This window comes from Nomascus leucogenys, chromosome 6 (assembly GCF_006542625.1).
Source record: "Nomascus leucogenys isolate Asia chromosome 6, Asia_NLE_v1, whole genome shotgun sequence".
NCBI classification, from domain to species: Eukaryota; Metazoa; Chordata; class Mammalia; order Primates; family Hylobatidae; genus Nomascus; species Nomascus leucogenys.
In genome coordinates this window covers 120,397,776-120,423,642 of record NC_044386.1, presented here as the reverse complement: position 1 = coordinate 120,423,642, position 25,867 = coordinate 120,397,776, and the positions used below count along the sequence as shown (strand labels likewise).

General features: G+C 46.1%; 1 protein-coding gene across 1 annotated transcript in view; it reads right to left on the bottom strand.

The window, feature by feature from the left end:
• ADAMTS17 (ADAM metallopeptidase with thrombospondin type 1 motif 17) overlaps positions 1–25,867 on the bottom strand; it is a 361,941-nt gene that overhangs the window by 103,952 nt on the left and 232,122 nt on the right. Inside the window, exon 15 of the mRNA XM_030813849.1 lies at positions 15,096–15,216. Coding sequence (XP_030669709.1) covers positions 15,096–15,216 — 121 coding nt within the window. The remainder of the gene's footprint in view (positions 1–15,095; positions 15,217–25,867) is intronic.

Genomic DNA, 25,867 nt, shown 5'->3' with positions numbered 1-25,867 from the left:
CATAGGCCTGTATATTCATACTTCTATTGTGTAACTTATCAGATGCAATTTAGTTCCTTGATATTACAAAATAAGGAAATAATTATGGTGCATTCTACTTTCTCACATCCCATTTCAACTTTTATTATATCATTTTGACATTGTATTAGTTTGTAACATTTACTTTTTACTCCCTAAGGTAATTCCTATAGTTGTTTTAGTTTTCATCCTAAAAAGGAATTTAATGTTTGTTATGCATTCTTCTGCCAGTTTCTCTAATAAATTCTTGCTTGTCTCAAATGTGTTCCCTTTGAGATGGGCTTATGGGAATTCTATTTTCTGAAATACAATACTGTATAGCAAAAAATAATTGTTCACTGTCTTTATCCTTGAATGTCAGTTTTGCTGCTATAACATGTTGAGGTCATACTTACTTTCTCTGAGGCTGTTTTAAGAGTGGCTCCATAAAAGGTGACCGTGGAGAAGTCTGAGGACTGCTGGTTATTGCCCTATTATTAGGTGCTCTAAAATTTAGATGAGATGCTCAAAGGAGTCTTACCTTTAATGTCTAATAACTATTAGGCTATTCATAGTTTTGTGTCAACTTTTCCAGGGATACGAGGTTATATTATCAGTACACATATCTTTTTTCTGATCTATTTGCTTGGTTTTCTTTTGGGGGGGATATAAAAGTATATACATTTGTCTCCTTTGTCTTCTGCAGTGCTCATTTGTTCTTTTATCCTGGGAATTTTGTTTATTTCCATTTTCCACTGCTGTTTTTCTCAATCCTGTCCTCCAGGTTTCCTGCTGCACTCTCCTAGTGCTGACTTGCTCTGTCTGCTTCCACGTAGACCTGGTTTCTGTGATGGATTCATTGACCTCTCCTACATATGTCCTCAGTTCTGCTAAGTCACGTTTTATCTCTCTCTCTCTTGCTTCATTGCGTCACTGTTTCTTCCTTGAGGTCTTGTATCTTAGCTATGAATTCTTATTTTCTTTCCTTTTTTTGTTTTTGAGATAGAGTTTTGCTCTGTTGCCTAGGCTGGAGTGCAGTGGCATGATCTCAGCTCAACGCAACCTCTGCCTTCCGGGTTCAAGCGATTCTCCTACCTCAGCCTCCTTAGTAGCTGGGATTACAGGCATCCACCACCATGCCCAGCTATTTTTTGTATTTTTAGTAGAGATGGGGTTTCACTATGTTGGCCGGGCTGGTCTCGAACTCCCGACCTCAGGTGATCCACCCACCCCGGCCTCCCAAAGTACAGGGGTTACAGGCGTGAGCCACCGTGCCTGGCCTATGAGTTCCTATTTTATCAAGGCTACTGTTGGTCACTTTCTGAAATTTATGGCAGTAACATTGGGTCACATTTTTCATCTTTTCCTTGGTAACATTTTGCCAGGATTTTTAAAAAGTTATTTGTTTTCCTTGTCCCCTTTATCTTTTTCCTATTGCTGGATACTTGTATAGATCCTGTACTGGTAAATTTATTTCAAATTTTAAAGTGAGACAAGTTCTAATCATACTGACTGCTTGCAGTAGGTGTGGTAGGGAGAAACAGGACAGTGCTGTAGGCTAACAGGACTTTCCTTGGTTTACAGTGAAATTTGTTAGGACACAGGTTTATTGATATCAGTGTGTTCACTCTCATTTTCCTTTTAAAAAACTATATATTTTGAATTTACACAAATACACTTGAGTATACTTTCTCACTGTAAGAAGTTTAATACTACACAAACAAAAACATAGCATAGTATTTTCATGTTTACATTTGTCTCAATTCTATGTTAGGAGTAACTCAGTATTATATCACACAACATTTGCAATTTTTAAAAACATGTCTCAGAGGTCATGTATGTTATTATGTATAGCTCTACTTTATTTGTTTGCTTAAATCGCTATGAAGTTTATATAACTACTTGCCTATTAATGGACATTTAGGTTGTTTCAAAATTTTCACTGTAAGAAACAACACTATATCATATGCGAATATGCACAGAAAACCCCTCCACAAAATACTAGCAAGCCCAATCCAGCCACATATAGAAAGGATTCTACACTATGATCAAATATGATTTATGCTAGGATTCAAGCTTGTTTCAACATATGGAAAAATCAGGCTGGGCACATTGGCTCACCCCTGTAATCCCAGCAGTTTGGGAGGCCGGGACAGGTGGATCACTTGAGGCCAGGAGTTCGGAACCAGCCTGGCCAACATGGTGAAATCCTATCTCTACCACAAAAAAGAAACAAAAAACAAAAAAAACAAAAATTAGCCTGGCATGGTGGTGCGTGCCTGTAATCCCCGCTACTCAGGAGGTTGAGGCATGAGAATCGCTTGAACCCGGTGGGCAAGGGTTGCAGTGATCCGAGATTGTGCAACTGCACTCCAGCCTGGGAAACAGAGAGAGACTCCCTCTCCAAAAAAAAAAAAAAAAAAAAAAATCAATCAATATAATCCTCCATGTTAATAACGGGCAAAATCCACAAGATCATCTCAATAGGTGCAGGAAAAGCATTTGACAAATTTCAACACTCCTTCTTGATAAAAATACTCAACAAACTAGGAATAGAAGGGAGCATGCTCAACCTGATAAAGGGCATCTCTACAAAACTCCACAGCTAACCGCATACTTAATGGTGAAATACTAAATGCTTGTCCCCTAAGAGAAGGAACAAGACAAGGACGTCCTGCTGCTCCCATTCAACATTGTACTGGGAGTTCTATCTAGGGCAACTAGGCAAGGGAAAGAAATAAAAGGCATACAGATAGGAAAGAAGAAGTAAAATTATCTCTATTTGCAGATGCTAAAATCTTATATACAGAAAATCCTAAGGAATCCATTAAAAAACCTATTATGACAGGTTCAGTAAGATTGCAGGATACCAGGCCAATATATAAGAATCAACTGCATTTCTATATGTTAGGAATGAACAGTTGGAAAATGAAATTTAAAAACAATTCAATTTAAGTAGCATCACAAAGAATCAAACACTTAGGAATATATTAAAAAAGACCTGGAGGGTTGTAAGCTGAAGAGTACAACACATTGCTGAAAGGTATTAACAAATATCTACATAAATGGAAAGACATTTTATATTCTTGGATCAGACGACATTGTAAAAATGTGACTGCTTCACAAATTGGTCTACAGATTCAATGTAATCCCTATAAAAAAATCCCAGCTTTTTTTTTTTTTTGGCCAAAAATGACAAGCTGTTCCTAAAATTCAAATGAAAATGCAATAGACCCAGAATAGCCAAAATAATATTTCAAAAGAAGTTGAAGAACTCAGACTTCCTGATTCCAAAACTTTCTAGCTATCTATAGCAATCAAGACAGCAAGGTAATGGCATAAGGACAGTCGTTTCTAACAATGGAATATAATTGAGAGTCCAGAAGACAATTTTTTTAAACAAAGATGCCAAGAATATTCATCGGGGAAAGAACAGTCTTCAACAGTGTTGGGACAACTGGATATCCATATGCAAAAGAATGAAGTTGTACTCCTATTTCAGACCATACAAAAAAATTAACTAAAAAATGGATCACAGATGTAAATATCAGAGCTAAAACTAGAAACCTCTTGGAAGAAAACGGAGGGGTAAATCTTCGTGACCTTGAATTAGGCAATAGTTTCTTAGACATAGCAGCAAAAGCACAAGCAACAAAAGAAAAAATAGTTTAACTGGATTACATCAAAACTGAAAACCTGTGTTGCAAAAGATACCATCAAGAGAGTGAAAAGCCAACTCACACACTGGGAGAAAATCTGTGCAAAGCATTTGTCTGATAAAGGAACTGCATCCAGAATATGTAAAGAAAGCTTGCAGCTCAACAAGAAAATGACAGTCCAATTTAAAAATGGACAAAGGATTTTAACAGGCACTTCCCCAAAAAAAGATATATGAATGATCGATAAGCAAATAAAAAGATGCTAATGATAAATTAGTCATTAAGGAAGTGTAAACCAAAACCATGAGGACATACCACATTGTACCCACTGGGATGACTCTAACAAAAAATAGTAAGTTGGAGAGAACACGGAAAAACAGTAGCCTTCATTCATTGCTAGCAGAAATGTAAAGTGGTGCAGCCACTTTGGAAAAGTTTGGCAGCTACTCCAAAAGTTAAACACAGAATTATCACTCACCAATTCCACTCCCAGGTATATACACAAGGGAAATGAAAACATGTCCACATGGTAACTTGTACACTGAAGTTCATATCAGCATTATTCCTAATAGCCAAAAAAGTGGAAACAATCCAAATACCAATCAACCAATGACTGTATTTATAAAATGTGGTATCTCCAAACAATGGAATAGTATTTGGAAATAAAAAGAAACATTGAGGTATGCGACAATATGGATGACTTGAAAATACTATGCTGAGGGAAAAAAGCCTGTCAGGAAGGACCACATATTATATGATTCCATTTACACGAAATGTCCAGAATAGGCAAATTTGTAGATACAAACATTAGATGAGTGGTTGCCTAGGGCTTAAGAGGGAGATGGGGAATGACTGTTACCTATGGGGTTTCTTTTGGGAATGATTGTGGTGATATGGCACCATTCCTTGGGGTGATCAGCCAGCTACCTGGTGGCAAGTTGATTATATTGTACCTTTTCCATCATGGAAAGGGCAGTGGTTTGTCCTCACTGGAATGGACACTTACTCCGGATATGGGTTTGCCTATCCTGCACGAAATGCTTCTGCCAAGACTACCATCCTTGGAGTCACGGAACGCCTTATCCACCAACACGGTATTCCACACGGCATTGCCTCCGACCAAGGCACTCACTTTACAGCTAAAGAAGTGTAGCCGTGGGCTTATGCTCATGGAATTCACTGGTCTTACCATGTTCTCCATCATCCTGAAGAGGCCCAAAGAACGGTGGAATGGCCTTTTGAAGTCACAATTACAATGCCAGCTCGGTGACAATACTTTGCAGGACTGGGGCAAAGTTCTCCAGCAGGCCGTATATGTTCTGAATCAGCGTCCAATATATGATACTGTTTCTCCCATAGTCAGGATTCATGGGTCCAGGAATCAAGGGGTGGAAGTGAAGTGATACCACTCACCATCACCCCTAGGGATCCCCTAGCAAAATTTTTGCTTCCTGTTCCCCCGACATTACATTTTGCTGGCCTGGAGATCTCAGTTCCAGAGGGAGGAATGCTGCCACCAGGAGACACAACGATTCCATTAAACTGGAAGACTGGTACCCACCTGGACACTTTCGGCTCCTCTCACCTTTAGGTCAACAGGCCAAGAAGGGAGTTACAGTGTTGGCTGGGGTGACTGACCCGGACTATCAAGATGAAATCAGTCTATTATTCCACAAAGGAGGTAAGGAAGAGCATGCATGGAATACAGGAGATCCATTAGGGCGTCTCTTAGTATTACCATGCCCTGTGATTAAGGTCAATGGGAAACTATGACAGCCCAATCCAGGCAGGACTACAAATGACCCAGACCATTCAGGAATGAAGGTTTGGGTCACTCTACCAAGAAAAAACCCATGACCTGCTGAGGTGCTTGCTGAAGGCAAAGGGAATACAGAACGGGCAGTAGAAAAAGGTAGTTATCTATATCAGCTACAACCATGTGACCAGCTGCAGAAAGGAAGACTGTAATTGCCATGAGTATTTCCTCCTTCTTTTGCTAAAAACATGTTTGTGCATGTATACACTTGTATTAAGAAAGTATCTTTATTTTATTTCCTTTTCCTTTATCACGTGACATAAGATTTATTGACTTCCTATCAGCATGTAAGTATTAACTTTATGTAATAGTATTTGGGTTGGGGACTGGTGTATTTCTGGTTGTATGAAGGATAGCTGTATTATGTTAGGGGTAATTACGACCTTATTATTGTCTTTATTTGAAGATTATGTGTGTTCTCAGGAGATGTGTATGGGTTCAAGTTGACAAGGCGTGGACTTGTGATCGTTGATACTGAGTGTCAACTTGATTGGATTAAAGGATACAAAGTATTGATCCTGGGTGTGTCTGTGAGGGTGTTGCCAAAAGAGATTAACATTTGAGTCAGGGGGCTGGGGAAGGCAGACCCACTCTTAATCTGGTGGGCACAATCTAATCAGCTGCCAGTGAGTATAAAGCAGGCAGAAAAACATGAAAAGGAGAGGTGGGCCTAGCCTCCCAGCCTACATCTTTCTCCTGTGCTAGATGCTTCCTGCCCTGGAACATCAGACTCCAAGTTCTTCAGCTTTGGGACTGGGACTGCTTCTCCTTGCTCCTCAGCTTGCGGACAGTCTATTGTGGGACCCTGTGATCATGTAGTTAATACTTAATAAACTACCCTATATATATATACGCACACATACACACACACACACACACTCCTTAATAAGCTCCCACATATATGTGTGTATGTGTGTATCTCCTCTAGAGAACCCTAATACATGGCTGCAGAATCTCGTGCATGTGCTAAACACTCGTTGAATCGCACACTTTACATGGGTGAATTATATGGCATGTGAATTATATCTTTATAAAGCTGCTTAGAAAAGCAACAATACTTCTATGAATGGCTTTGTACATGTCTTCTTGTGCATAAATATAATGTCCTACCAGGTCAGCTACTGTGAACATCATTGAGTCAAACACAGGTACTGCTTAGTTGACACTGGTTTAAATACTATTTAAGCCAACCAACACTACACGAGAGTCAACGTTTATTCAAAGATTTCTAAATACTTGACAAGATCAATCTTCTCAATATTCGCTAATCTATTCGGTGAAAAGATGTTGTCATAAGTTTAATTTGCATTTCCCTGAGAACCAATAAGGCTCAGTGTCCTATACACTTATGGGCCATTTGTTTTCCCTTTTCAGTTAATGGCCTTGTTCTTAAGCTTTGCCCATTTTTCTACCATCTTTTCTTAAGATGCAGTAGTTTAAAAAATGTATGTCACATATATTACTATAATTTGATATTTTTTGGACTCAAACTCTTTACTTACTAGACATGTTGCAAAAATTGTCAGTCTATCATCTGTTGTTTCTTTGCTTTTATTGCATTTTTTTTTTTCTTTGAGACCAAGAGTCTTGCTTCTGTTGCCCAGGCTGGAGTGCAGCGGTGCAATCTCGGCTCACTGTAACCTTTGTCTCCTGGGTTCAAGCGATTCTCCTGCCTCAGCCTCCCGAGGAGCTGGGACTACAGACGTGTGCCACAATGCCCAGTTAATTTTTGTATTTTTAGTAGAGATGGGGTTTTACCATGTTAGCCAGGATGGTCTCCATCTCTTGACCTCATGATCCACCCGCCTTGGCCTCCCAAAGTGCTGGGATTACAGGCGTGAGCCACCGTGCCTGGCCTTATTGCATGGTTTTCATAGTCCTTTTTTTGTTTGAGACTCTCCTTCAAGAACCAGGCCGCAGCTGGGCGGTCTCCCGTGGGGATGCGCAGGGTTTGCTTACTCTCAGGATTGGCTTTCTGCTGGGTGCAGGGAGCTGCTGCTGTGTTGGCAACCAAAATACCAGAATGAAGAGGCGTTTCCTAGAGGAAACGTGTTGTGGGAAAACTCCTAGAGCTGCTGTGTTATGGTGCTGGCCACAAATATTTCCAAGTCTTTCTCTGGAAATACGGAAGTAATGCATTTCACCACCCACTTAAACGTGTGTGACCACGTGACTTTGAACAGTAAAATGTGAGTGAAAATGAGGTGTGTCCCTTCCCTGCAGGAGCCTGAAGCACATCAGGGCCTGGTTTGCCACACTCCCTTTCCTTGCCAAGGTGACTGTGGCAGCGTGTAAACAGATAAAGTCTCTGCCAGCCTAGTTCCAGGAGTGACCTCACTATGCAGGGCCTCCTGCTGACCCACAGTGCACAAGCAGCAGGGGCTGGAAGCAGACTTTTGTGTTAAGCCACTGAGATCTGGAAGGCACTTTTACATTAGTTTTGTTTGCTTGTTTATTGCAGCAACCAAGTATATTCATTCCGTTCCATCCATAGATGAACTTCCACCCGAGATGTCCTTGTTCTCCCTAAATGTTTCAAGAAGTTCCTTTTCATTCATTTTCAGGTGATCTTGGGAAGACGAGAAAACAACCACATACACGTTCAATCAGCCAGAAAGAAAGTTTCTCGGTCAGAAAGTTTAGCAGTGTCCTTCAGCCTCGACAGCAAACGCCTTGGCATCGTTACCACAGACCCAGTCTCGGATGTTTACAAATAAATGTCCTGCAGGATGTTTGGAGAGACTTCACAAATGCAAACAAAGTCTAGTTTGAGGGCAGCTGGTGCCTCATTGTCCTGCCCTGATCCCCATGCTGTTGTGTGGTCATCTAGTAGGACCCTTTCTAACCACATCTGACTTGGGAATAGTGGCACTGGCTTGCCAGGAGCAGCCGGCACACGGCCCCTCCCCTCCAGTGGCTCTAGAGCGAGGGCAAGGTTTTTTGATTAAAAATTGTCTTTGCTCTAGGAATCCTTCTCTACTGAAAAATTCTGGCCACACGAAAACCAGCTTTTAGGATTATGGCACAAAATATTCTACAGCAAAGCTCTCTTAGAGAAATCAGTTCCTTCTGGGGAGTTTCAACTGTGATTGGATTCCAGGCATGTAAGGCAGTAAATGTCAAAAACTGAGATAAAAGTTGTTCAGGGTCAAAGTGATTAGAATCTTTTTCAGAGGAATTTCCACTCAAACTACCAAACGTGCCTGGAAACAAGATCTGCTTGTGGGGGATGAGCTGTTCTTGAAGGAAGCTGCTGTTGTGTGGAATCTTTCGCAACCAACAAACCTTGGCATTGGGATCACCAATCTGCAGAATCTGACAGAGCTGATTGGGCCCTGATCAATTCCTTTCCCTCATTCCACAGCAGGGTACCTTTGCAGCTGATACATGGTATCCACATCTATTTTTAAGCTTAACCTTGGCACAAGATGCAACAGTGAAAAGACATCTGTTTTCTGTCTTTTCTCATGTGCCCCTGGTGGAGGTGCTGATGCAAAGCAGTTCAAGGCGGACTCGGTCCCCAAGTGAGCCCACCCTCAGGTGACCGCTCAACGCAGGGCAGTCCTTATGCATGCGCTCTGCTAACTGTTCTAGGACAAGTTTCTCTGTTCATGATAAAAAGGCAACCAGCTGGGCGCAGTGGCTCACGCCTGTAATCCCAGCACTTTGGGAGGTTGAAGCAGGTGGATCATGAGGTCGGGAGCTCAAGACTAGCCTGAACAACATGGTGAAACCCCATCTCTACTAAAAAATACAAAAAATTAGCCAGGTGTGGTGGTGCGTGCCAGTAATCTCAGCTACTCAGGAGGCTGAGGCGGGGGAATTGCTTGAACTCGGGAGGCGGAGCTTGCAATGAGCTGAGATCGCGCCACTGCACTCCAGCCTGGGTGGCAGAGTGAGACTCCGTCTCAAACAAATAAAATAAAGGGTAACCAATGAAAAAGACAGTCCCTGAACTGAAAGGCAGGCCCTCTGTCCACAAACCAGGGAAACTGCCTCGAGCTCACAGTCCTCCAATCCCTGCTCTGACCCAGAGCTCAAAGTCCACCTGAGGCAGGTGTGAAGAGCCACCAAGAAGGGAAAGAGTACCATCACCAAGCCCCAAAGCACCTTGGCATCTCTCAGGCCAGACACCCCACGATGTGGACGCCAGATACCACCACACTGCCGAAGCATGAAGGATAATTACGAGGTAGGATTTACTCTCAGCATTTACAAGACAGATTCACATTTTAGGTAAGGTAGGAAGGCTTTATCTTTCGAGCGATTTCTCATTCTAGCTTCAGCCACCAAGCAGGAGAAATCCAGTTACAGCAACATGATTTGGTTTCATGAGGAAGCCATGGATGAAATCCAGTGCCTTTGCCATGGTTCCAGGAGAACATGCCGTTTCTGCCCTAAGGACCAGTAGTAAGAAGGAACTTCAAAGTGATGTTGACCTTTAACTGTCTCAAATCTTCCAGAGTTACTATTACTAGGCAATGAGCAATTTCCCTGTAAAATCGTTTGTGTCTGAGTTTCTCAAGTAGACTTGCTGTTAGAGGATTTGGGGCTCTCATTTTTCCTCATGTTTTCAGGAGCATTAACCATCTTTGGAAGAAAACCATTGCATGGTACCTGAAAAGGTACCACGATGGACTAGAGGTAAAACCCCGGCTACCTGTACTCGGACTCTTTCCCCCAAAATCAGAGTTCTTTTTTTGTTTTGTAAATAGATCATAAAATATTTGGAGAAGCATTTGTGTTATTTTTCTCTTCTTACAAAAGTTGTTCACAAGAATATTACTATCTTATGTTTCTCCCTAAAGGTTGCTCCTGGGTCTAATTGAAAAGAACTCATTGTTTGGGAAACCCGTGAGGCTAGACTGTGCCTTGGTTCGACCCTCAGAATGGGAGGTCAGTGTAGACCAATGAAGACCAGAAGGGTGTTACCAAATGCCCCTCTGCCTGTAGGGAAACCAGTCCTGAAATATGAAAACTTTTCTATGGAGGAAGGTGCCAGCTAAGGCTAAATTCTCTGGCACGCCTTGGTATTTCCTGCCAGAGCACCAGGTGTGATTGAGGGGAAAGAAAACTTACCCCCAGCACGCTAGGGTATGTTTCCATTTGACTCTGTCTTTTATAGCTTTAAAATTGGTTTCATCCTATAGTTTTTCTTATGGTAAACAGTCTTCAGCATCAGTTTATATAAGCATTTAATGGCCTCTGCGTTTATCCATGGCTTCGCACACAACATATTCCCATTGATTCTATTCAGAAAACACTCAGACGCATGAGCCAGGCAAGAGCCCCACCAAGCACGTCACTGCTGGGATGACACGTAACATCCAGCATCTTACATGAGAAACACTTGGGAACAGCCTCTGCCATCACACATGTGGATACCTTCGTACAGAGATCATTCTTAACTGAGAAAAAGAAATACGTTGTAATTGGTTTATGTGCACATTTTATGATTCTTCATCACAGTGTAAAGAAGCCTCATTTTGTACCATCAGCACGTAACAGTCAATTTCCACCCCCACGAGATTCCACATCCCATACCAGACAGAGCATGGAACCTGGCATGTGGCAGGGGTTCTAGAGGTAATTACTGAACAAATATGTGACACACGGATCTATCCACATTCAATAGGGATCCTCACCCCACCCTTTCTTTTTTTTTTTTTTTTTTTTTTTTTTGAGGCGGAGTCTTGCTCTGTCGCCCAGGCTGGAGTGCAGTGGCGCAATCTCGGCTCACTGCAAGCTCCGCCTCCCGGGTTCACGCCATTCTCCTGCCTCAGCCTCCCGAGTAGCTGGGACTACAGGCGCCTGCCACCACGCCCGGCTAATTTTTTTTTTTTTTTTTTTTTTTTTTTTTTTTGCTATTTTTAGTAGAGTTGGGGTTTCACTGTGGTCTCGATCTCCTGACCTCGTGATCCGCCCGCCTCGGCCTCCCAAAGTGCTGGGATTACAAGTGTAAGCCACTGCGCCTGGCTGCCACCCTTTCTTTTAAGGATTATGTGAACAGGTTCTCACGAGAACACAGAGCAAAGGGAGCCAAAGCCCACAGGTGTCCTTGGCTGGTTCTCGGTGAGGACTTCAGTCCAGGTGTGTCCTGGCTGTCCATGGGCCAGTCACCTGGAGACTGACCAGCCACCTTTTCACTGCCAAGGAGCAGGGTGGAATAAAGATAATACTTTTAAAATGGCAATTTAATGAAATGAAAGCATCACACCAAGAACTCTCAGATTACTGGGTTCAGATAACTCAACTGTCTTAAGCCAGCCCAAGGCACGAGCATTTTGAAGCCCATCCATCAGAAAAGCAGTATGATAGCCAAGTTGAGTTGATTCCTTCCATAGATAAGTCGCTGAGGACCTCATTTGTTCAAAGTTTGGAAGCAACAGGCTGGAGGGCGATAAACGCCCTATACTCAGGATGCCACTTCCCCTGGTGCCACACTGGGACCTCTCATGACAGAGAGGGAGATTTGGCTCTGCTGAGCTGGACACTTTGCCATGTGTGGGTCTGCCCTGGATTCTTAGCTCAGGAACTTTGGCAAGAGGACCCACAGGAGTTCAGGCAGGGGTCAAGACTTCAGAAAATTGGGCAAAAATCCAGCATTTGATTCTGCTTTATCTTTCTGGTGTGGAGTTTCTCTTTGATATTCACCCTTAAGGGGGATAAGGCATTCCTCCTTCCCTCATTCTTCAGAGGCGAGCAGAGATGAAAGTCAGCTTCCTATCTAAACTGACAGGCCTGGTGAATCCACCCACTCAGCTGCACTTGGCGTCACCGAGATGCCTCTTGACCTGGGGGCTTTCTACGATTTCCATGCTGGGTCTCGCAAGGATATGTTTCCCCTTCAGCCTGAGGTGTCCTCCCCCTACCCCCACTATCAGCTGATTTCTACTTGTCCTTTAGTGCTGGGGGCCACCCTCATCTTTTGGAGGCCTAGGTCTGGTGCCCCACCAGAACTTGGGGTCCCACAAGATGCCTGCTGGGCTGCCTCCACCTCATGCTCACATAGGCTGATGCTGTCTGTTTGCCCGGGGTGGGGGGGTCCCCTCTCTCGACTCTACCTGAGGTGGGGACAATAACTTATTTCCGTATACCTAGTGGTTAAAATGTAGTCATGCTGCATAAATAATCATTGCGTGAATGGGCTTGGGGGTAACCATTTGTATCTCTGTCTAAGTGCATTCCAGTATGTCAGACCATGATGACATGTTTGTGTTGAATGAAACTATACTAGATAGGCAGCCAGTGACTCATTCACGTGCAAATGTGATGATCTGCAAAGGCAGATTTTCAATATATAGAATCCATATTGATGTGGGCTTGCGTTCACAGACTCCAGCTGTGAGGATATGAAAAACAAAAAACAAAGAACTGCTGTGTACCTTAAAATGAATGTGTGACGATTGGCAATCACTCAGAATGACAGTCCAGGTAGGTGAGGCAAATGTGTGCTTATTTTTGTCTGAATGTTTGCTAAGGCTTCTGTGCTTTGGCAGCTGGAAGGACACACGCTAGGCTGCAAGCCAGGGTGGGAGCAGCCACCCAAGGAGGCTTCCAGGATGGTCCATCCTTCCATGAGGGACTGTCATGGCCACAGGGGTCTGACCTCACACTCCAGACAGGGATGTGGCCCAGGCTGGAGTGGATGGAGAAGGGAAAGGGGTGAGCAGGAGAGGAGGACGTTACTGTGGCCAGATGAATGGGTCTGCCTAGGCCAAATCAAGGGCTGGCATACAGATCAGAGTCTGGGCAAAGGAAGACCACTTTTGACCTTAATCTGGGTTATCTCAGAAGTGAGATCCTATGTCAGATGTGTGGTAGAACTTTCCTTAGTGTTCTACATACAGAGTTGCCCAGGGTTGGGGATGGGGGTGGGCCTGGCTGTACCTGACTTGTCTCCTACAGAATCACGCACTTGTAGTCAGTTCTCTCTATGGGAGCTCAGTACAATGTTCAATTTAGTAAACAAAGGGTTCTAACGCTTCCGTTAAAAAAGAAAAGCCAACAGTAAGTAGTAACCCTTCCCCAACTGCAGGAGTTTTGCTCCTAAATGTTGACTCAGCGGCAATAGGCAAGGTCAAATTCTCATGGGAGCCCAGGAGCTGGGGTACCAGTAGAGAAAATGGCATCAAGTACGTCAAAACGAATAGCAGACATGGGCAACGCTCTGGAGCCGTGTGGTCCGGGAGAACTTTCTGGAATGCTGGGAATATTGTCTGCCTGTGCTGCCCAACACAGGAGCCGCTGGCCGTGTGCGGCAACAGAGTACTCAAAATTTGCCCAGTGAGACGGAAAGATAAACTTTTAAGTTGGTTTCATTTTAATGAATTGCAGTTTGGGTCGTCTCCAGGGACCAGTGGCTGCTGAACTGGACAGTGCAGCTCTGGAGGCCAGTTCCCCCCAAACCAACCTGCTCCTGCCTCTCCTTTCTCTGTTGACTTCAGGAGCCACGTGGCAGGCACAGGTGCTCACACTAAGCTCCGTGCCTCGCTGACTAGGTACCTGTCTTTAAAATCCACCTGAAATTTCACTCTTAAGTTTCATTTTGCATTTGCGTTTTCCTCCGGTTTTGCTTTCACAGGGTCCTACAAAATGTTGGTGCAGTAGGTTGCCTTTCCCATAGGCATCTAGAAGGAACGTTTCCTCCACACCAAGTTTCCTGTCCACACAGAGAAAAGTGGAGAGGAGAGCATGCCTCACCTTACCGGGCTGTTCTGTGGGGCAGGGACGCACACATGTGCTTCTGTTCTCTTGTCGGGGGAAAATGAACTGAAAAGCTTCTATGCAAAGCAAGTTGTGGAAATTAAAATAAGTTTCTCAGCTCATTCCTCCCAACACAAGTTCTCCTGGTGACGGGGGGTGAGTGGACCCTCGCTAAGGCTGCCAGAGCTCCCTCTCCAGGTGGCTTGCCTGCCTCGTGCTCCCCTCACCAGGTGTCAACCACAGACGCTTTCCCAAACATTGTCCTCCAGGACAGGAGATCAGAAAGTCATGTTCCATGTAAGACAAAGCAGCCTGCAGCTGCAAAAACCATGCAAGCAGAAAGATGAAGCCGGCCCATCAACGGAATCCTGGCGTCCCTCTCTACGGACAGTGCTGAGGGATGTCTGTGCCTGGGGACCAAGAGGCTCGGGTACTCCGGAGTCACAGCTGGCAGTGGCACCTGAGACTTTCCAGACTGTACGGCTTCACGCACGTTTTAGAAATGTAAGTGCTATCCTACTTTTACTAACAGAAAATTCAGACACAGAGCAAACCTCTTCCATCGACAGGTAAAATGATTTGGCAAGTGTCTTTGCCACCTTCTCTGCCTGCACATCAGAAGGAGGGCTGCCAGGAAGTGCTGAGCTCCTGGCACAGGGCAGCTACCACTGACTCATGGACCTCGGGCTAAGTGGGGAGCTGTTTCCGTTTATGGCAAACTATTCATTGCTAGCAACTTGAAGGCATCATTCTTGCTAAAATGTCCTTTCTTTTCAGAAATGAAACTGAAGTTCCAGGTCACCTATCCACTACCATCTAGCCCTTAAATATGAAATGTAGGGAAGTCTGCAATCAGTAGCTTTAGGCAAAGGACACAAAACACTGTAGCCACAGCAGCCCCATGGGCTGACACTCACCTGTCCCCCGGGCGTGGCTGAAGTCGCCCTTCACCAAGTGGCAGGTCTTGCCGTCCCCGCTGCAGACCCCGCATCTGTCTTCTTTGGCCGCAGACCCGATGATGCCATCACAGCCGATTTTCTAAAGAACCAGAGGGCCTCATTATTCTGTGGTTAAGACTCAGAGGAGTTTTAAAGAGGCTGCCCTGAAAGGCTAACTTTTCCATGAGGTGCAGCAGGCATGGGGCCTGGGGCCCTGATCCATTCAGAGGCCCAAGAAAATATTTTAATTCGGGAGAGAAAAAAGATGCACAGAATCCAACCTAGATTATATGTCTTTATACGCACATAGTTGTAAAGTGTATTTTTTGGTATTTGTTCTGGAGGAGGGAGATCCATGAAGGCACAAGTGCCCATGGGGGTCACAACGAGGCCTGATGCCCTGACTGCCTGGGGGCAGAGACCCTGGGGAGGGAGTGAAGCCTGAACCCTCACACCAGCAGGTGCAGCCACAATTTTTCATGATGGGGGTTCCCCTCTGGGCTGTGCGGGTCACCTGTAACTTGGCTGAAACAACCAGTAGTCTCAGAACATACAACGGAAACCGCAGACTTTTCTAACAGGGTAGGGATGCCCACAGCCCATTCAGGCAGGGGGGGGGTATGGGCCCCTCTTTTCTCAGGTAGGGAGACCTAGTCTACGAAGAGCCCCATCTCTCATACCTTTTCAACAAGGCACGTCTGAGAGCAGAGGAAAGGCTGCTTCTACCCTAGGTGGACCTGAGAAGCACAGCCTGTTTTCTAAAAAGTAGAAAAAGGTTTTGGACTCTTTCTTTTTTAAAAAAGTGAGAATTTTGTATTCTTTAAAATAACCTAAATTTATATTATAGTAAACACTGGGTAATTATTTACTAGCTAGATTGCCTAAATGTCCCTCCACATTTTCCCCCTATAAAGCTAATGCTTCCAGAACAAGAACTGGGTTTTTCCTACTGCCCTGCACCCCAGATTACATACTGGCACTTCAGACTCCAAAGGAATCTACAGCCAGAAATCAAGATCCAAGATAATCCTAGTGGAGGTGATGTAGCCCTTTCCCGTGATGCCTGCACGAAAAGCAGCACCGTGCTTCCGCCTCACAGGCACTCCCACCTGCAGGCAGGGCTTGGAGCAAGCACAGTGCCTGGGGTGCCAGGCTGGCTGCATGTGCATCCCTGGAGGCAAGTGCCTGGCCCCACAACTCCCCAAAGACATCAGCACCCTCTGTTCATTACGGCAGCGGTTCTCCAACTTAAGCGTGCATCGGCCTCATGGGGAGGGCTGTGAAAACACAAACTGCTCTGTCCCAGCCCTAGAGTTCTGACCCAGCAGGTCTGGGTGCACCTGAGAATGTGTATTTCTAATCGGCTCCCAGGAGATGCCTCACCGGGGCCATGCGACGCGAACCGCTGCACCATGGCATGCTACTCAAAGGAACAGGCGAATGCTCTTCATATTTAGTAACCCTCAAGTCTCATCCTTGGAGCCTTTTATTTTTTTGAAAAAGACTTAATGGGAAATTACTATTTTCTGTCCAAAAATGATAGCATAACTGGACAGATTCCAGGGCAGACTTTAAGATGTTCTAAAAGCTGAGCAAGTTGAGTCCAAAAATGACCATGATGAAATCTGAAAAAGGGCAGAACTTGAATAAAAGATCAAACTTGTTCAAAGTTAGCATAAAAAGAGGTAAAGGGTAAAACTGAAGGTTTTAGTGGCCAGAGGACAGCAAGGAGCAAATGGATAACAGCAGGCTTGAGGGCGGCTGGGGAGATGTAGGTAACATATCGAGACACATATGGTAACTGGCAACCAACTACAATGCTCTGCCAGGGCAGACCATCCAGTAGTGACCTGGAGGGAAGCCAGCTGTGATGAGGCACTGTGAGCCTGGAGTGCAGTGCAGGGCTGCCTAGATTCTCGATGTGGACTGCTGGCCAGCTGCTATCAAGCTGCTCAGTATAAAGATTACAGGGGCTGGCTGGGTGCGGTGGCTCACGCCTGTAATCCCAGCACTTTGGGAGGCTGAGGTGGGTGGATCATGAGGTCAGGAGTTCAACACCAGCTTGGCCAACGTGGTGAAACCCAGTCTCTACTAAAAATACGAAAATTAGCTAGGCATGGTGACATGCACCTGTAGTCCCAGCTACTCTGGAGGCTGAGGCAGGAGAGTAGCTTGAACCCGGAAGGCAGAGGTTGCAGTGAGCTGAGATTGCGCCACTGCACTCCAGCCTGGGCAACAGAGCAAGAGTCCGTCTCAAAACAAAATTATAGGGACTAAGAATAAAGAGTAGCCACGATCAGAAAATGTCCCCCTGCAGTGTTTAGCAAACGCCAAGACCAAATCTGTGAGACCACGTGTCTGCTGCTTTGTTTCACTTCAGAGCTCCAGTGCATGGTCTCCAGACTTGCTTCTGGTAGGGCCACAGGGCCAATGCCCACAGAGCTGGTCTCTCCCACTGGCCTCTTTCCTGGCACCTGTTCCAGTCCCACCTGGGCTTTCTCATCTCAGGTACTCTCTGCTGTAGACCTTCCCTACACTGGCTTCCTATAATATTCAAACCACACCCTTGCTTGGTAGGAGTGAGTCTCTGGCTTCAGGCCTGGTTCCTCGTCCTGCACCTCAGTCTGCATCTGGAGGCAGGGAATGCAGGGATGGCCGTGTCTGAACAGCAGTGAGTCTAAATGCTGATGGGTGACAGCCACAAAATCTGCCAACGGGGGCATTTTCTTCCATTGTTTCAGTCAGTGCAAGCAACTTATAATCTTGGCAGAAACTGGGATGGTTTTCAAATGGAAGCTGTCACGGGACACAACTGAAGTCATTAATTCTGAATATTAGGGGAGCTTTGATGATTGTATGTATGAGGCTTGGTGTTCCAAGATAACAAGATGAACAAGCCTGAGGAAACTCCAGGCAATAAACTCTCTGAAGTCTTCCCATGTTATCCTGGTGATCCTTAGTTACTTTCCTAGGAATCTTCATCACCCATTTCTCAGCTTTCAATGCAGGACAAGTTCCTGGCCGGCATTTGCTGGTCGCGCCCTGTGCCTCTGGCTAAGTCAGGGTGTGCGTGACACCAAAGGGCCAAGGAAACAATGCCCCACGGCATAATTAAAGGCATGGGATGGTAGGAGATGGGATGGAACGGGGGGAAAAGCACAGGTTCTTTATTAGTCAAGACAGCTCCTATGAAACATGCAAAAAGTGCTTGGAAAAGCTTTAGTGCCCACAGCCATGTGCTGAGGAGGGCACAGGATGGGCCGTGGACAGTGGGAAATGTCCATCTTTAGCTGAGTCCTGGATTCCACCCTGGAACTTTGCCCCGTTGAAGGTAACCAGTAACAACAGCCTCTTGGTCATCACACCTAGCGGACATGTCTCCAGCCTCATCTTTCATCTCTTGCTCTACAGCATCCGCCATAACACCCACCCTGTCTTTGCTGTACATGTATTTATTCATCCATGGTGCCTGGTAAGTGCCTAACCTGGGAATAAAGACATGTAAGATGGAGGGAGGCGCCAGTGTGGAGACAAGCAGACACCCTAAAGATGTCCCAGACGCCAAGGATGGCTCCTGTCTGATTCTCCTCCCACCTCCCTCCTCTTGCTTCTTCGACTCCCCGAAAGTGGGTAGCTCCCCCGGGACTCCCTGCTCCTTCTAATTTTTCATTTTCTTGGTAATTTCACCTTCTCCTTATTTCAGCCATCACCCTCATGCGAAGAGCTCTTAAGCCCACTTCTCCCTCACTCCAGCCTGGCTCTCACTACTAAGAGTCTGCTGAGCAACCTCTCCAGACTTTCAATGCGACAACTTCGCCTCCAAAGCTGCCTGACTTAATTCTAGTTGGACACCCCCTACCACTGTCTTGGAACTGAGAGACAGGCATCCTAGCCTGAAACCTCCAAGCCATTTCTGACTCTTCTATTTTGGGATGTACCCAGTTCGTTGGTGAGCTTGGGTTTTCTGTGCCCTGAAAACCTCTATTGCCTACTTCTCCTCCATGTTCTCCTCCACTCCCTAGTTTACACCCTCCTTAATTAGGACATGAACTACGGGAGCACTTTTCTCCTGCCGGCTGCCAGACTAATCTCCACACGAAAAGAGAGATAAGATCTGTGGCCACAGTTCCCCACTGCCTATCAGAAATGTCCACACATATGAATTTAAGACCCTCCATGATCTCATCCCAGCTGCTCACCAACTCAGCCTCCCTTCTTCCCCCGCCAGATGCACAGTGAATCCAACCCCCTCCAGCCCACTCTTGCAAGCCCTCCCCGCCAATGACCCCTCAGCCAGGTGGGCAGCCAGAATAGCCTCTTAACTCATTTCCTGGGATCTACTTGAATCAGTTATCCATAGCCAAGATCGCTTCACTCCTCTGCATCCATTCTGCCTGGGCCCTGGCTCCTTTGTGCCAGCCCCCGCCCTCCTCTGTTGCTGGAATGCACCCGTCTCCCTCTTGCTTCCCTCTGCTTGGAGCTCTCTGCCCCCAACTCTCGCCAGGCTGGCTCTTCCTCAAGGGCTGTCTCCCCTAAGAGAAGTGCCATGCCACCTGCTCACTGTCCTCCTCAGCCACAGTCCCCAGCTGGGTCTCTCTATGGCACCATTTTCCTTTCTTCTTCATACATACCGATCTCCGGAATGATCATGTTTGTGAGTCGACATGGCCTGTCTGTATGTTGGACAGGGACAGGGATCCTCTTGGTCCTGCTCCCTAACGAAAGCCCAGCACGCAGTATGGTGTGCAGCACTCGGAACGTTATCAACAAATACCTGCTGCAGGAATAAACACAATTCTACCCTATGTGCTTTCTGCTATGTCTAAGCGGAACCTCTTCTTGGTTGTTAAATCATGCCTTCACCTCTGGTCATTCGGTTTCCAAGTGAATATGTGTCATCTCCCTAACGGAACACAAGCACATACAGGACTGCGTCTGAGAATTCTTTGTATTCTTGGCCTTCCCCCATCCCCTGACACACACAGTGGCTGGTGTGGTGTTAAGCACATGTGTGTTCAGTAAGTGCGTACAAATGATGACCTCTTATCAAGCTGGGGAGTTTAGTTTTCTCATATTTGAATTGGGACTTCCTTGTACAAGTTTTGATGGTACTTGTTTTTTCTGGCTGGAATAAGCGGTATTTGCTTTCTTCAGCTTATTAGCTATCTTCCAACTACTGCCTCATCCTATCTCTTCGGTTGGAGGCCGGCCACTGACTTCTTGAATGACTTCTAAGCGAGTGCAGATTTTAGGCCAGTCGCGCAGCCGTGACTCCAGGATTTGCTGGGTTTCTGGGTGAGTGCCGCCAGGGCCTGTAGTGCCCATCTTCCTCTTTCTTGATTTCATTCTTGTTTTGCTAAACTACATGTAACTTCTGCAGAACGGATGCGTGGAAAATAGAATTTCTGAGTTCTTCCGTGTCTCAAAATTAATTTCCCTGCATGCTTGCTTGATAGTTTGGCTGCACGGAGAATTCCATAATTATCTCAATTTTCTGCCAGAGTCAGTTTTTTCTGTTTTTCTTGGTCTTTCTCCTTCACGCTGCTGGTTTTCTTCAAATAGCAGATGATGTCTGGTTGCCCACTCGTATTTGAGAACGAGCAACAGGAAGGCCGACCGAAGGAGATCTGTATTCGAAGCCGGGCACTGCTGCATGGTAGGTTTCCTTTCGTGACTAGTGGGAGGCAAATTGACCTCTAACCTCAGCTCAGAAGGCTGGGCGCTGTCCTCAGCACAGAGGCCTCCCTGCCTGCTCTGGGTTTCCTCAAACAGTTCGTTCCATGACCCTGGAAAGCAGCTCCCTAACATTTTACCTGACAGCCCGTCAAGCTCTGAGTGTGGGGTCAGACACCGTCAGCATGGCGATGCACCCTCGGACTTCTTTGTTTTCAGCCCACTCTTCACTTCCGACCCTCCATTCTCAAGCCCACAACTCTTGGTTTGGGCTGTCTTTTCAGTTGCGATTCTGCACTTCTTCCAGCTCTGGCCTCTGCTGCTTTGTTCCTGCATGACACTTCCATCCACTTCTGTCGTCCAGAAAGAGTTGGCATCTTTCACCTGGAGGCTCCTGCTTCCCTTCACTGTTTGTGCTGCTTTAGTGGAGTCTCACATGGAAGAGGCAGGAACATGTGGCTTGGTCTGCTGGCTTCAACCAGAAGTTGTCATGGGAGGTTAATCAGAAAAAAGGGAATGACCTTTGGGTTTCAGGCACTGCTATCCATAAAGGTTTGGCACCCACAGTAACACACGTTAGAGATGCCAGCTGCAGGGTCATGCTGCAGGGACAGGCAGCATGTGGCGAGCATCGTGAAGATGCAAACCCAGGCTTAAGTGCCAGGCACGCAGGCTTGTTACCTCTGCTTTACCTGGGGGTCCTCTGAGACCAGGGTCTCTTTGAATTCTCCTAAATTTCCCCAGTAATTCTACCTGCCTCATAGATGATCTTTGGACACGAAATAGGAGGCCAATAGATTATTGGCAATGGAAGTGATCCATTGAAATGGGCTCCAGATTCCAGAACCACTGAAATCCTAAGAACACATAATCCATCCATCCAGCCACTCTTTTTTTTTTTTTTCCTTTTTTGAGATGGAGTCTCTCTCTGTCGCCCAGGCTAGAGTGCAGTGGCGTGGTCTTGGCTCACTGTAACCTCCACTGCCCAGGTTCAAGCAATTCTCCTGCCTCAGCCTCCTTAGCTGGAATTATGGGCATGCACTGCCGTGCCCGGCTAATTTTTGTATTTTTGGTAGAGACGGGGTTTCACCATATTGGCCAGGCTGGTCTCGAACTCCTGACCTCAGGTAATCCGCCTATCTTGCCCTCCCAAAGTGTTGGGATTACAGGCGTGAGCCACTGCACCTGGCCCCTTCTTTCAATATGCAATCAAAGGCTTTCCTCTGGGCCAGTGTATAGGGAAGCACGGGTTAATCAGACGCACTTCCTCCACTGAAGAAGGTCACAGGTCCTGAAGATGTTTGGGCTTGGTATTCATCAAGCCCAGGGTAAGTATACAAATTATGGTACCAAGGAAGTAGGAACTGAATTGGAGAATGTTGGCTACAAGTGTGCACAAACCAGTAAGGCAAGCATAGCTGGGTCTCAGGTACATTTGGGTCTGTCCACCGTCCAACGGGCAAAGCCGTGTCAGCTGGACTCACTCATTGCATGTCAGCACCTCCAGATGCAGTTGTGTATCAGAGACTTATTACCCCGGTGTCTTTCCTTCTGGAGGCCAACAGTAGGAATCATTAATGATGGGACTCTTGATTTATAGGGGCTTGCTGAAAAATATACGATGTTTGTGTTACTTCCCCCAATTCCCTCCCAATTTTATGAGTGCTGTTAATTTCAGCATGTTAAGTAATTTGTGACTCACTGAAATGAAACTTAATTCAGTCCTCATAAAAACAGAATAAAATAGTATTTCCAGGTTTCATGTTATGGTTTGAATCAGCCTATTTGGAGCATAGTGAAATCTACTCAAAATGCCATTTTGAAGCCTCTCATCCCCTACCAACTAGTTACTATGTTCCTCCACATTTCCCAGAATGCCATCTGCCACCCCAAAATAGCACAATTTATAGCTGAAGGGGAAAGAGAGGGAAACGCCAGTAGGCAAACCGCGGCAATATTTCTGTGAGTGCTGTCTCGCATAAAATGTGGGTGATTTGTATGTTTAATCCGTTGTAATTAGACCATTATTATCAATGAATAGATACAGACTTTCCACTCATTAGGCCCCTGAGGTTTTAACATTACAATTACTATTATTTTCCTTAACCATTTTTTTCTTGCTTTACACATTCACAAATGCCACAGGAATCCAGAACATTCCATCTTGACAATTACTGCGACGAGACATAAGCACTATATTTGAATTGAATTTGTGATCTTATTTAAGAATGCCCGATTTTTATAAAAGTTCATTAACTACGACTAATAATTTGGGGTTTTGTGGGCATCGATTTAAGAGTGGGCTGAGGTTAATCTTTACAGTATCTGTCTGAAGAAAGTGCTGTTAGACCAACAGCAGATGGCTTTTTAACTTCCTTCAGAAAGCAAGTTGCTTCTCAGGGTTTTAACCTGGAGAGGTGCGTGCAGGCAGGTGCTGTTGCCACCTGCCAGAAAGGCGGCTCTTTTGTAAAGACTGGTGGCCTGCCTGGAGGCAGCGGGTTACCAGAGTGCAGCCACCCGGGAGATGGTGCTTTCAAGAATTGGTAGGCAGGGTCTCTGCAGTGGCAGGGTGAGGCTCCCAAGGAGCAAGAAACCACCATTGAGCATCCTGAAAGGTGCCTCCATCTGCACCTGCGCACCCTGGTGACTCTACTTGGTTAATGTGAGGTGCAGTGCAGGTGCCAGCCAATCCCTGCAATGATGATGACAATCGTGGAGGCAGTGGAGATAGACTGAGGCTGGTCTTGGGGATGGAGTGGCATCTGGGAACAGGAAGGCGTGCACCCCAATGTCACTCCCATCACATCTGCAATGGACTGGATATTTGTGTCTTCTAGAGTTCATACATTGAACCGTTCATACCAACATGATAGTATTTGGGAGTGAAGCCCCTGGGAGGTGATTAGGTCAAGAGGGGGTAGAGCTCATGAATGTGTTGGTGCCTTGTAAGAAGAGGCTAGGGAGCTAGCTAGCTCTCTTATTTTTATTTTTTTTGAGATGGAGTCTCACCCTGTTGCCCAGGCTGGAGTGCAATGGCACAATCTCGGCTCACTGCACCCTCCACCTCCCAGGTTCAAGCGATTCTCCTGCTTTAGCCTCCTGAGTAGCTGGGATTACAGGCACCTGTCACCAAACCCAGCTAATGTTTTTGTATTTTTAGCACAGATGGAGTTTCACCATGTTAGCTGGGCTGGTGTTGGAACTCCTGATCTCCAGGGATCCGCCCACCTCAGCCTCCCAAAGTGCTGGGATTACAGGCATGAGCCACCACACCTGGCCTTAAGAAAATGATTTTTTTTTTTTTTAAGACATGGTCTCATTCTGTCTCCCAGGCTGGAGTGCAGTGGCACAATCTTGGTTCACTGCAACCTCCGCCTCTCAGGCTCAAGTGATCCTCCCACCTCAGCCTCCAGAGTAGCTGGAACTACAGGCCTGCACCACCATGCTTGGATACTAGCTCTCTTTATGCCATGTGAGGACACAGAGTGGCAGCAGTCTATAGCATGAAAGTGGGCTTTCACCAGAACCCAACTGTGCCAGCCCCTGGATGTTGGATTTCCAGCCTCTAGAACATTGAGAAATAAATGTCTGTTGCTTATAAGCTGCCCAGTCTAGAGTATTCACTAGAGCAGCCTGAATTGATTAAGACAACACCCAAGTGCAGAACAGGGTGGGGTTCAATGGTATCCTCATGACCACAGACTTAGGCCGTTCAGATGTCTTGAGCAGCATCTTGTCTTTGATTCCACGACTAAAGGTTTCACTGTCATAGTATGGAGAACATCCCCTAGTTCAAAAGGCTGTGATTAAAACCAAGATCATGGATGCAGCCCATTGGCACAGATCACACAGAGCATGAATTATGTCCAGCCAGTAACACAGACCCCACTGGCTAGACAATTTCAGGATTCTTAGAAATGCCTCCCCATTGGCAAGAACGCTGCAGAAGATGCTGGCGGAGCCTGGGGGTGGCTCGGCTGGTGCTGCTCTAAAGGGGGTAAGAACTCTAACTTGGGATGAACGTTAAGTCATTGGGCAGGATGGTCTGTGCAAGTGTGTAATTTAGGAAGCACACCAGCCCTGCATTTGGCTGGTTAAAAGTTTACCAGGAACCATCAGCGATGCCTCATTTCAGTAACAACGATAAGGGCTTTGTTCATACTGCCCGAGGGGCAGGGTCTTGGACATTCTTTGTTACAAGAAGGCAGCCAGGAGGGGCCAGCTCAACCACTCATCACTGCCTCCCTCCCCGTGAGGCTGCTGTGCCAAGACTCTCGGGCACCAGGCGCTTATCACCCACACTTATCTGTGTTTGATAACAAAGCCAGGCAGTGCCAAAGGAGTCTGGGTCTTGTCAAGCTTTTCCCTGAAAAATCCCAGTTTCAGACTGATTTGGCCTTAGCAGGAAAAAACATCTGTTTGGGTTGAAACGGTTTGCTGCAGCAATCACCCTGGAAGTCGTCTTTGTCTGTGTGTCTGTCTTTATGCTTTGCCTCCTCTTGTTCTGTTTGTCACGCACACTAAAATACTGATGCCTACGCAGCCAGGCACTGAGCGGGCAAAGAGCATGAGCAGATCCGCTGTCCACATGGGCAAGTGGACCTGGAAGCCAGCATCTGGCTCACCAGTTCCGTGAGGACAATGCATGGTGATCCTGACACTGATCTGCCTGCTCCAGACATCAGGAGCTGCCACTGTCGCTAGCTCTTGGTGGGCTCCCCTGTGGAGGACACAGTTGAGGGAACGTGGCCATAGGATGACGGGAACAGGTACGTGTGGCTGAGGGCAGAGCGCTCCCTGGGTGCTGTGGTCTGAATGTTTGTGTCTCCTCAAATCCATATGTTGAATCACCACCCCTCAAGGTGATGGTGTTGGGAGGTGGATGTTTTGGGAGGTGACTGGGACATGAGGGCAGAACCCTCATCAACAGGATCAGGGCCCCCATAAAAGAAACTCACAAGAGAGCTCACCAGCCCCTTCCACCACGCAAGGACACAGCAAGAAATGCTGTCTATGATAAGCGACCCCTCATCAAATCCCAAATCTGCCTGTGCCTCAAGGCCTCAATCTTGGACTTC